Consider the following 12,728-nt stretch of genomic DNA (forward strand, 5'->3'; position numbering starts at 1 on the left):
ATAATCATCTCTCTACTCCTCTTGTACACAATTATAATCCCTAACCTACATCTTTTCTTCACTTCTTTTTCACATGCTACATTGTTCCATTCTTTCAAAACCAATCCACTCTATTCATTCTGAGGCATCACATAGATTTGTATTCCTCCTAACCATTCTCAAAGATATGGTTAGCTCCACCTCTGTCAGTTTCCTACATGTTAATTTCCTTCAGGGTTTATTTTCATAAACAGTATTCACTTATCACTATGCACATCCACAAGAAACCCTATCTTCTCCACTATTCAGATGGCCATTTAAATATCCACATGGACATCTTTCTTCCCACAGAACTCTGGATCCCACTGTTCAATGGCCAGCTTGCTAGGTATGGGATCACAGGCATCGTGAGCTCAGCAATTCCCAAATGAAACTCAGAGTCTCACCTATTCCCTCTCCCAGTCTCCTCCTCCTTGGCTCTCATATTTCAGGAGAAGCTATCCAGAATCAAACTGAAAGCTACTGAGTTGAATTTCTTTCATCCTTTCTCTCACCATGACCTCCAATCCAGCACATCCTAAAGATGTGATCCTGAATTCTCACTGTGGTTCATACACTGTGTGCAATTACCACAACCCCAGACCAAGTTGACAACTTACCTGGACACTTTAACAGCTTCTTAATTCATATCTTTGTTTTAGGACAATTCTCCTCCAATAAACTTGTTTTCAAACTGTGGGGTTCCAGGGTGGAAGTCCCACTACCTCTGTCCTTTTAATTAAATAGCAGAGGGTTTTTAATGCTCTTCATAAAATGATTTTTTAAAATTAATATTATTTTTACTGCAAAATCAGATATACAGAGAGGAGAGACAGAGAGGAAGATCTTCCATCTGATGATTCACTCCCCAAGTGAGCTGCACTGATCCAAACCCAGGAGCCAGGAACTCTTCCAGGTTTCCCACGCAGGCACAGGGTGCCACAGTTTTGGGCCGTCCTTGACTGCTTTCCCAGGTCACAAGCAGAGAGCTGGATTGGAAGTGGGGCTGCCGGGACTAGAACCGGCTCCCATATGGGATCACAAAGCGATAACTTTAGGTGCTAGGCCATCATGTTGTGCCCCCAAAAATGAGGGTTTTTTTTTTATTGGAAAGACAGAGTCACAGAGTGAGACAGAATGAGACCAGAGATCTTCCATCTGCTGGTTGAATCCCCAAAGGGCATAGTAGCCAACCTGAGGTGATCCGAAACTGGGAACTGGGAGCTTTTTCCAGGTTTCCCAAGTGAATGAAAGGTCCCAAGGACTTGGGTCAGTCTCTGTTGCTGCTTTCAAGGTCATAAGTAGGGAACTGGATCAGAAGTGGTACATCCAGGGCTCAAACTGGCGCACATATAAGATGCTTGCACTGCAGCAGCGGTTTAGTTTATAGATCCATAACATGAGAATTCCATAACAAAAGCCCTTCTCATTCCTCTTATGACAAAATTCTCTTTCCAGGGTAGGAACTGTAACTTACTACGTTACCCTTGCATGGTAACTATACAACATGTTGGAGATGCAGAAAGAAGTATAATTTCTAACCTGCTAAATTCTACCTTGAATGTCTACACTCCACTCTACCTTGAATGTCTACATTTCACTTAATGGCTACTCTGTGTATCATATGGATATTCCCTGTTACAATATTTTAGTCAAATAAAGTCTAGTTGTTACTGTAAAGTTTTTCTTTTAAAAAAAAAAACACAATAAAATTTATAAAACCTTACTTGGAGTTAGCAAAGTACATAACCATAGATAATATGATGAGCCTTGGAGAATGCATTGAAGCTATAAAGACACTGAGGGTCTTTGAAGAAGTGACTCCAGTTCTGGACTGCCTGTGCACTCACAACTGAAACCATAACCTAACTTCTCCCTCAATTTCTCTCTACTGACCTAGACTGCACGTTTTGGACTTCCCAGGACCCACAACTGCAGGAGATTGAAATCCTCAGCATCAATCTCACCTACCTACTCATATTCCATTTATCATCTAACTAATTTCTATGATCTATCTTTCTTCACCTATTATATCTGATGTGGTTCTGACTTTCAGACAACTCTGACTCAAGTTCATTCCATGTTGTCTGAAAGCTGACTGAGGAAGCAGAGCAAGGACACTAAGAGGTGTCAGAAGCTCCTTACTGAAAACACCTAAGTGGGGTCAAGTGCCAGCATGTCCACTCGGCCCATGGTGGTCTTTAACTCAGGTCACTGACAGTTTACACTTGGACATTAGGTTCTGGCATTACACTGTAGGAAATATCTGGAGGAACCGTTCACTGGTTTCCTCAGAAGTCAACGGGTCCTTTACTCCGAGGAGTGGGACCCATGCTGGTGCCAAGAGGCTAACTGGCAATCACAAAGCAGAGACATCCCTGGCAGCCACTGCCACTGATGATGCCATTAGCTTCATCATCTTCCTCACTCATTGGCTTAGTAGATCTCAAGCCAGACTGGGCAAAAGAATCACCTAGGATAGAGCTTACAAAGTGTGATGGCCATCCATTCACCAGGCAATCGGTTACAACACTGAATCTATTCTCTAGTTCAGATTGTGCATTTTAAAAAGACACCTGGTGATGGCAATGTTGTGGTTCGCAAACAAGGCTTGGGTAACAAGGACACAGACTGTCATTAAGCAATATACTGGTTGCCACTGAAAGACTATTACCATTTCTGTTCTGCTTTTTAAAAAAAAGACAGGACATTTTTTAAACAAACATAGAATACAAAACTGCTGCTTTAAAGCCCACCTCGCATACTAGTCACTATACTGCTTCAGTACAACACTGAGAAGCAAGTATTGCATAGGAAATTGTACTTAATCATTAAAACAGTACAATTGGCAGATTTCATTCAAACAAACTAGATTCTCAAAAAGTCTTGGGGGCAGAGCAATGCAGAAGAGCACAGTTAATCATAGCCCAAGAACTACCCAGCAGAACGCCAATGACCCAGCAAAGGAAAACCCACAGGTTGGATGTGCTCAGGGGCACCAGTTCATTCCCTCTCCTGCCTGACTTACCCTGACTCATGGTCCTGCGCCTTTAGTTACTGCAGCTATGTGAGGTGACAGCTCGGGCAAACACCACCTATGTCTGTGCCGCTCCTCTCACATCTCTCATTTCACCCATCCCTGGGCCTACAGGGACCTGCATCCTGGGGGAATCCGGATCCAGGAGGAATTCATTACAGACAAAGTAATTGTCCAGGACTCTCAGGGATGGAGTCTCTGAGTCCTGCTGGGGTGAGCGCTCACAGTCACGGATCACACCTGACTACTGGGAAGAACGGGGTGACCAGAAGCAGTGATGGTGCTTGATCACCTCCTGTTTACACTTGGACAGCTGTCCTGTGAGGAGGGTGCTTACACTGGCAGGATGAAGCAAAATGGCTGGAGAAACCATAAAACTAATCAGATTGTAAACGTTCTCAAATTCCTTAACAACATGATTATCTTCTGAGGATTACATCTATCAAACACTTGAAATTTGCAGCTGTTTCATAAGTAAAACAAACGTTCAAGTTACACAAGAAGCCTTCATGGGCTTTAACCAAACAAACTGAAAGATACACACTTTGAAAGATTCCCAAGAGACAGTGTCTTGTAAAAGAAACACAATTCTCTAAAAATGTAACCTAAGAGAGCTAAATCTACCTCTGGCAATGCTCAAACTTCTGTGACATCACCATATACAGAAACAGAGAAAGCACAGATGACAGAGAAGAGATGAACTCTCCAAGATCACGTTCAATTCTCCATTGAGTCAAAATAGAAAAAAAATTCAGATTCTTATCCCACTGAGTATTACCTCTTTTTGTCTCTTTCTCTCTAAGACAATTTTAGTAGCAGCCATCAGCACCACCTCAACCACTCTCTATATGTCAGATTACCTCCTGGGGTCACATTTCCTGTTGCAACAACTAATCACAGGGCTGTAGTGGGTGTTTGTAATTCCTTCCTCCACCTTCCAATGTGTGCGGCCCTTCGCTTGGGAACCTCAGCTGGATGAGGCTGTATGTGCAGTGATATCATCCAGTCTACATTCCCAGGATGCTGCATCCTCACTGGTCTGGCCTTTAAGTGTTGTTATGTGTTGATGAACATCTGTTTGGGATATGGAAAAGTGAATTGTACCCAAGAGTTCTCTGGAATTTCAGACACAGTCCTTAGTATTCCCTGTCCCCCTGGTGATCAGTTTCAGCCACCCCATGTGTGAGGCAGCATGTGGTTTCATGTTTGTCTACCTAAGGACCACAAAATGAATGATTGGTAGGCTCAACTACCAATTTGGTGAAACCCTGGCTATCCCCTTGTCAGAACACTTCACTGGGAAACATACTTCTGATGTCTTAGCCACGGCTTCATGAGTCCTATCCAGTTGTGCCTCACTTGCTGTAATAAGATGCAAATTGACAGCATGTCCTTTATCCTTTCCCATCTGCTCCTTGGTCCCACCCTGGGGCTTCTCTGCCTCCACCGATAAGGATGTGATGCAGAACCTTCTCAGCTCCCTTTAACTTATGAGGATCTGTGATTTAATTGTAGAGTCAGAGTTATGAACTGACGTGGGGTTTAGCATAAGTAAATTTGTTTGCCAAGCCCCACTAGTTCTCAACTATTTGTCTTTAAGACTCTTTTGAATGACGTTCCCTTGCACCCTCGTCTAAAATCAGTGGATGACGAATGACTGAATCTGTTTCTGGACTTTCTGTTCCATACTCTCAATTAGGTCTGTACTGCCATCCTTCCTCTAATATCACATTTTCCTGACCACTTTAACTTCATAGTCAGTCTGAAAACGAGACACTATGAGCCCAACAGCATTCTGCACCTAAGTTATTTCTTATTTCTAGTTACTTTTCTTTCATATCTAAATTTTACAGTCAGGTAAGTAATTTGTATACAACATAACCTATCAGAGTTTTTTAACTGTAATTCCATTGAACCTTTAGATCAGTTTTTGAAGATTACATATCCTAAGAAATACTGAGTTCCAACCCAAAATAATTCCTGAAATCCTCCTAAATTTTATTATCTCCATTTTCTTTAATATGTTTGGTAGTTTTCAAGATAATGATCATACATCTAAGGAGCCACCCATTCCCCATCCAATGTTCCACGTTCTGCAATTCCAGTCACTTATCGTGTCATCCTAATATTAAAATTTGAAATCATAAGGTTTGGATTATGCCTCATTCTGAGTAGCATAATGAGATCTCCTGCTGTCTTATTGTACCCCAGGTAGGAGTGAAACCTGATTTACCTAGTTACATTATTATATGACATGTATTATATGTTATATGATTTATATATTATATTCTTAAATATTACTTTATGTTGTCTATTTAAGTACTAATTCATGCTATATATTTTCATACAAATATGTATTTATTTACATGTAATTTTAAAAGATTAAAGTTGTATCCTATGACTTTTCTAAACTCATTTATTGGTTCTACAGTACTTTTAGATCATGGGATCTTACATAGTTATGTTGCCTATGAGTCAAAATGAATTAATTTCATTCAGGCAAATTGCTTACATTTTAGTTATTCTTGCCACCTCTTACTATCTGGATTTTCAATTTCAAATTTGCAAACAACACTGTGAATAAATACATTTACATTTTTTTTTAATTTCAAGGATGAAGCATTCTATCTACCACCATTAAATATGATATTAACGTCCAGATTTTTAGAAAATATTTGACAGGTTGTGAAAGTTTCTCCTAGTTCCAGTGGTCTGACAATCAGAGTCATAAGTTGGATAAATCGACGTAGCAGTTTTTGTCAAAGGCTTTTTTCTGTGCCTGTTGAGCTGATCATTTCCTTTTCAGCAAATGATCCCTCTGTAGTAGTGTAACAGCACACATACACACACACACAGAGAATGACACTTTGGAATACTGCTTTCATTAAATGGTCTCTGAAATTTCATACATTTTGACTATGACTATGAATTCATTTTTAGCTTATATATGATCATTACCTTCTGTTTTTTATTTTGTCAAAAATCTTTATTTGGCAGCTCCCATTACATGGGAGTTGGGTTGCAGAGATCCAGATATCTAGGAATCCTCCCAACACATATATCCAAGGGTCACTAAGGCTTTTTGCTGCCCATGCAGCAAAATCTACATTGTTCTATGCCCAGAATGTCCTAAAACATTCACAGCCTGGTCCTTCTTAACTCTATGGCTTCTCCAAAACTTCATTGGTACCTCAGAAATGTATGTTCCAGCTACACAGATCTACTTCGTATTTTCTAACAGAAAATAGTAAAGCTCATGAGCTTCTCTTTACATCCCACTTTACCCCAGAGCAGAATCAAGCGACTGTAATCAGTCATCGTCGCAGAACTCTGAGAGCATGTGTCCCAGAGAGGCCCTAGGCAATTACTTTAACAAGTTACTCCAGGCTCTGGACTCCTCTGGGTACAGCGTCCCTTAGACCAAAGTAAGGGTTGAATGAGATATCAGAAGAGCTGATGTAAATGTAAGTGTCTACAGAGACAAAGGTCTACAGAGGCTGTCTCTTTCCATGACTGGAATGAATATAGGGGAGCAGGATCTTGGGTCAGCACCCTGGAGTCCTCCTCAGAAATGCTGGGTGAGTTGGGCAGAGCATGGATGCGCTGAGGCCTTTGGATTCTTCCAATTGAGGATCTTAGTTTCCCAGCCTGTTGCATCTTCTCTGGGGGATAGTTCTTCACTTTCCTTCTCTACATCTCTGCCTCCCAAAACTGTGCTACTATATGATATGTGTTTATTAATGTTCACCAGTTGCAATCTTTTTATTGGGAACAGTGTTCAATAATGACTGTGAGCAGTAATAATGTATATTGGTCTATATTCACTAGAGTTCTCTAGAAATATAAAACTAATAAATGACATGACTGGGCATGTGTGTAGAAAAGAGAGAAAAAGAGAGAGACAGACAAACAGAGATACATTGAGTTTTGTGAAAGGAAATAGCCCTCATGACTGTGGGTTAAGTTCACATCTAGCAACAGGTTGAGAACCCTGTGAGGAGCCAGTGATACACTCTTACAATCTTGAGTCCAAAGGCAATCAAGAAGCTGAATATTCTTCTTCAGGGATTCTCAAATTCTCATTTGAGGTCTGCCACTGATTTCAATGACACGTACCACAGTAAGGATTATCCTTACTTTTTATTTTATTTTATTTATTGATTATCCTTACTTTCAACTAAGATCCTTGTTTTTTTGACACAACGCCCTTCTCTTTGAACATGTGTCACTCACACAGTGAGTGGCATTCTAAAATGAATACCTGGTCATCTCTTTTCTGGTTTATATTGGACAAGGATTTCACCTCTGTGACAGGTAAGGCTGCTTTCTTTTTTTTTTTTTTTAAAGATTTATTCAGTTTATTACAAAGTCAGATATACAGAGAGGAGGAGAGACAGAGAGGAATATCTTCCGTCCGATGATTCACTCCCCAAGTGAGCCGCAACGGGCCGGTGCGCGCTGATCCGAAGCCGGGAACCTGGAACCTCTTCTGGGTCTCCACACGGGTGCCGTGTCCCAATGCATTGGGCCATCCTCGACTGCTTTCCCAGGCCACAAGCAGGGAGCTGGATGGGAAGTGGAGCTGCCGGGATTAGAACCGGTGCCCATATGGGATCCCGGGGTGTTCAAGACGAGGACTTTAGCCGCTAGGCCACGCCGCCGGGCCCGGTAAGGCTGCTTTCAAGGCAAAGAAAGACTATGCCTCGTTACATCCTGTGCCTCCCTCTACACCCTCAGCTGGTCCCACGATGACTCTTGCCTCCAGCTCTAGAGCAATGTGCTGACTTAAAAATCATCATTTCTTACTCCCAAACCTTTGAGCTTACTTGTCCTTCTACCTAGCACTTTCTTTCCTCTGCTCCCATTTGACCTGGCATAGCACTCCTTGTTCTTCGTCTATGGTACAAGTCACTTGCTCAGTTAAAACTTTCCTGTACACAGGCCTATTAATACAAACATTAATAGCACCACAAAATGGGATCACATCATCATTTAGAATTGAAATTTGACCAAAGCCTCATACCAATCTATCCAAGCAGACATATAAAATTAACCACCACACAGGCCATATATCTGAGGAAGAATTCCAGTGAATTCTCAGGGAGGAAATTTTTCTTCTTTTTGTTTCTCTCCTCATTTATAAATTATTACATATATTGTTCCCATATCAATATGAATCACATGATGGTGATTTCAACCTATTGGTATCTAGTTTGAGTCTATTGTTGAAAAGAGTAACACTGCTGGGGAACTCTGGTAATTTATTATTAGGAGTCAAAGTTAGATCTGTTAACTCAGTAGTAATGTCAAAATTTGGCACTAAATAGTTAGGCTACTGAGTTTACATTCCTGGAGGATTTTGTGGCCGTGATGATTCTAGATTCATAGAGTTGATTTTCTTTCTAAGCTGGAAAACGCATTTGAGCTTGCAGGCAGACAGCAAACAGTAATGACACCTGAGCCCCAGTCAGGTACCTCTTTGGCGCAGGCTCTGCTGCCCTCACGAGGATCCTCTCTTGTGTGAGGTTCGCTATATGGTGAAGACATTGGCTGTAAATTAGCGACCAAGAAACTTGATGTTATGGCAAGAGTAATTGTTGTGCTGGAAAGTATAGCATCAGGTCTCCCCAGGTCTAGAAAGAGAAGAAAGTGTAACGGAGCAAGTAGCAGGTGATGTACATGAATTATTAGGGGTAAGCCAGGTTAGAATGGAGAAAGGGAAGAAAGTGATATGTGCAAGGAAAAGTAAATACAAATTTTGAAATAAAAATTTATGGTTTTAAAAAATATTTACTTGGCCTGGTGCAGTGGCGTAGTGGCTAAAGTACTCACCTTGAACGCGCCGGGATCCCAATGGGTGCTAGTTCTAATCCCAACAGGCCCTTTTCCCATCCAGCTCCCTGCTTGTGGCCTGTGAAGGCAGTCAAGGACAGCCCAAACCCTTGGGACCCTCTACCCACATGGGAAACCCAGAGGAGCTCCTGGGTCCTGAGTTCGGATCGGCATAGCACCAGCTGTTGCAGTCACTTAAGGAGTGAATCATTGAACAGAAGATCTTCTCTGTCACTAATCCTCTCTGTATATCTGACTTTGCAATAAAAATAAATCTTTTTAAAAAAAAGAACTTTTTTTAAAAAACAATTTTTGAAAAAAAGAATTTTTAAAAGATTTTTTGAAAAAAAGAATATATTTTTGTTAGAAATGCAGAATAACAGCGATTGAGATACAAGAGACAGATTTTTCATATGCTGGTTCACTTTCCAATTGTTTGCAACAGCCAGAGCTGGGCCTATCTGAATCAGGATCCAGAGGCTTCTTCTGGGTCTCCCAAGGGGTGCAGGGTTCCAGAGCTTTGGGTCATCTTCTACTGCTTTGCTGGGCCCCAAGTAGGGAACTGGGTGGGAAATGGAGCAGTTGGGATATGATCCAGTACCCATATGGGATCCCAGCACGTGAAAGGCATGGATTTAATCAATGTGTCATTGTGCCAGGTCCTGAAATAATTTTTTGAAGTCAACACAGCTGTAGAGTTGGAGGCGAGAGTTACTGTGGGAGCAGATAAGAGTGTGCAGAGAGGCATAGGCATCATGACAAAGCATAATTTGGGCACTTCAAAGGAACCTCAACTTTAACAGAAGTGAGACTCCCCTGATGCTCTAACCATAGAAGAGATGATCAGATTTCCATCTTAGAATGTCAGTCATTGTGTGAAGGAAGAATTCAAGGAGAGGGGATTTCAGGCAGGGAAGCAAGGACATTAACTGAGAGTTCGTTTCAGCAGTCCAGGGAAGAGGAGATAACTTCCTGGGCTACTAGTGTGCATGCCACAAGAAGTGGAAGACTTAGAGTGCGAATGTAGTGTGACACAGAAGGCATGCTAAATCGGAATTGAGTGTGAGCGAAGAAAGAAGCCAAACGGACACATGTCAGATTTGAGTCTGGATTTCTTTCTCTGAAATACAACACAGTGGAGTAGGAGTGGTTTGAAAAATGGAGAGAGGGCCCGGCGGTGTGGCCTAGCAGCTAAAGTCCTCGCCTTGAAAGCCCCGGGATCCCATATGGGCGCCGGTTCTAATCCCGGCAGCTCCACTTCCCATCCAGCTCCCTGCTTGTGGCCTGGGAAAGCAGTCGAGGACGGCCCAATGCATTGGGACACTGCACCCATGTGGGAGACCTGGAAGAGGTTCCTGGTTCCCAGCTTCGGATCGGCGCGTACCGGCCCGTTGCGGCTCACTTGGGGAGTGGATCATCGGACGGAAGATCTTCCTCTCTGTCTCTCCTCCTCTGTGTATATCTGGCTGTAATAAAATTAATTAATCTTTAAAAAAAAAAGAAAAATGGAGAGAACAGATCGTGAATTTCACTGGGAATCAATTAAGTTTTTACATGTCTGTGATGCACCTACAGGAAGATATTTATGGAGTAAGAGCAAACAAAATTCTCTGCATTATAGACATGTTGAGTGTGATAGTTAAATGATAACCTATGACTTGGTAAATGAACTTGCCTTGGGATACATAAGGACTTGAGCCATATCATTCTTGTAGCATTATAAGAGATTGATGCTTTGAAAAAACCCTTAGCAAAAACAACACAAAAGACACAGACAGTGGGACCAATATTGTTATATAACTGATAAAACTACTTCCTACGATACGAGTATCCTGCGTGAGCACTGGCTTGTGTTCCCGCTGCTCTGCCTCCTCTCTACTAATGGCCTGGGAAAAGCAGCGGAAGACAGCCTGAGTGTATGGGGCCCTGCTAAACATATAAGAGAACTGGATGAAGCCCCTGGCTTCTAGTTTTGCCTGGATCAATTCTATCAACTACATCCGTCAGGGAGTGAATTCATGCATGAAAAATCTCTATCTCTTATGCATTCTTTAACTCTGATTTCAATTTTATGAAAAAGTTACTGAGCAGAAGTGGATTACATATACTAAGGATGATCACCAGGTAGGTAACAAAATGGCATATTTTTGCATCAGAGTAGCAAAAACTTGTGTGTCTTAGAACTGACAGGATATTTTACATGTTAACTAGATGCAAACAAAGCAATAATCCATGATTACCCGGATTCCAGTTACAGAAATTGAAACTCAGAAATCTTAACAATTGTAAAGACGTTGAAACAAAAAAATCTTCAGACAATATATCATTGTAGTTTAAAAAAGTAAACTTCAAATGTAAAGGAAATTTTCTCTTAAAGGTACAGGTAACAGAGCATGCCAGGAAAGAACCAAACTACTGTCTCAGAGTTCCTCCTGCTGGGCCTGCCCATTCATCCACAGCACAAACACCTGTTCTACGTCCTGCTCCTGGCCATGTACCTAACCACTGTCCTGGGAAACTTCATCATCATCATCCTCATCCGACTGGACTCCCATCTCCACACGCCCATGTATTTGTTTCTCAGCAACTTGTCCTTCTCTGACCTCTGCTTCTCCTCTGTCACAGTGCCCAAGTTGCTACAGATCATGAACAGCCAAGTCCCATCCATCCCTTATGCAGGATGCCTTGCTCAAATTTACTTCCTCCTATTTTGGGGGGATCTGGAAAACTTCCTGCTTGTGGCCATGGCGTATGACCGCTATGTGGCCATCTGTCTCCCCCTGCACTACACCAGCATCATGAGCCCCAAGCTCTGTCTCACCCTGGTAGCGCTGTCCTGGGTGCTGACCACATTCTATGCACTGTTACACACTCTGCTCATGGCCAGACTGTCTTTCTGTGCAGACAACGTGATCCACCACTTTTTCTGTGATATATCTGCTCTGCTGAAACTGTCCTGCTCTGACACTCATGTTAATGAGGTGATGATATTTATCTCGGGAAGCATCTTTCTTGTCATCCCATTCCTATTAATCATCATGTCCTACGCAGGCATTGTGTCCTCCATCCTCAAGGTCCCTTCTGCACAGGGCATCCGTAAGGCCTTCTCCACCTGTGGCTCACACCTGTCCGTGGTGTCTCTGTTCTATGGGACAGTTATTGGTCTCTACCTGATCCCATCAGCTGATAATTCTCCTGTGAAGGAGACTGTCATGTTCATGATGTACACTGTGGTGACTCCCATGCTGAACCCCTTCATCTACAGCCTGAGGAACCAAGACATCAAGGGAGCCCTGGGAAGAGTTGTTTGTAAAAGAAAATTTTCTCTTGCCTAGGATGGTAGTATTAGAATTTCTTTTATAATTTTAGTTAATACATATACTGAGACAATATTGGTATAATTTTCCAGAGTCTTTAATTCCGTCAAAATGGCAAACCATCTAATAATTTAATATGTAAATTAGATACAGTGTTGCTGATCAGTATAACTAAGGGGCAGGAATTTAGTGACCTGATAATGCCTTCTTTGATATTCCCTCCTGGAAGAGCAGAGTATAAGAAGTTTTAAATCAACTACATGTGTTGCATTCTGGAATTGTTTCAGGACTCCTGTTATTCTATGTAGAACATGTTCTGTGGCATCATTTCTTAATAGTTCTCTGTAATCTTTGCTAACATTAAATTACATCAAGGGTGGGCCCGGCGGCGTGGCCTAGCGGCTAAAGTCCTCGCCTTGAATGCCCTGGGATCCCATATGGGCGCTGGTTCTGGTCCTAGCGGCTCCACTTCCCATCCAGCTCACTGCTTGTGGCCTGGGAAAGCAGTTGAGGATGGCCCAAAG

The 12,728-nt window shown here is 42.1% G+C and overlaps 1 protein-coding gene across 1 annotated transcript; it reads left to right on the forward strand.

Moving 5' to 3' along the window:
* Window positions 1-11,280: 11,280 nt before the first annotated feature.
* On the forward strand, window positions 11,281-12,222 carry LOC105942280 (olfactory receptor 1-like). Its single transcript, XM_058676453.1, has one exon. It carries the CDS (start codon window positions 11,281-11,283, stop codon window positions 12,220-12,222), a length of 942 nt encoding a protein of 313 aa, XP_058532436.1.
* The last annotated feature ends 506 nt before the right edge of the window (window positions 12,223-12,728 follow it).

Source organism: Ochotona princeps, chromosome 17 (assembly GCF_030435755.1).
Source record: "Ochotona princeps isolate mOchPri1 chromosome 17, mOchPri1.hap1, whole genome shotgun sequence".
Classification (NCBI taxonomy): Eukaryota; Metazoa; Chordata; class Mammalia; order Lagomorpha; family Ochotonidae; genus Ochotona; species Ochotona princeps.

What these genes read in the sequence shown, in the direction of transcription:
- LOC105942280 (XM_058676453.1), top strand. Translation starts at nt 11,281, where the DNA reads ATGCCAGGAAAGAACCAAACTACTGTCTCAGAGTTCCTCCTGCTGGGC.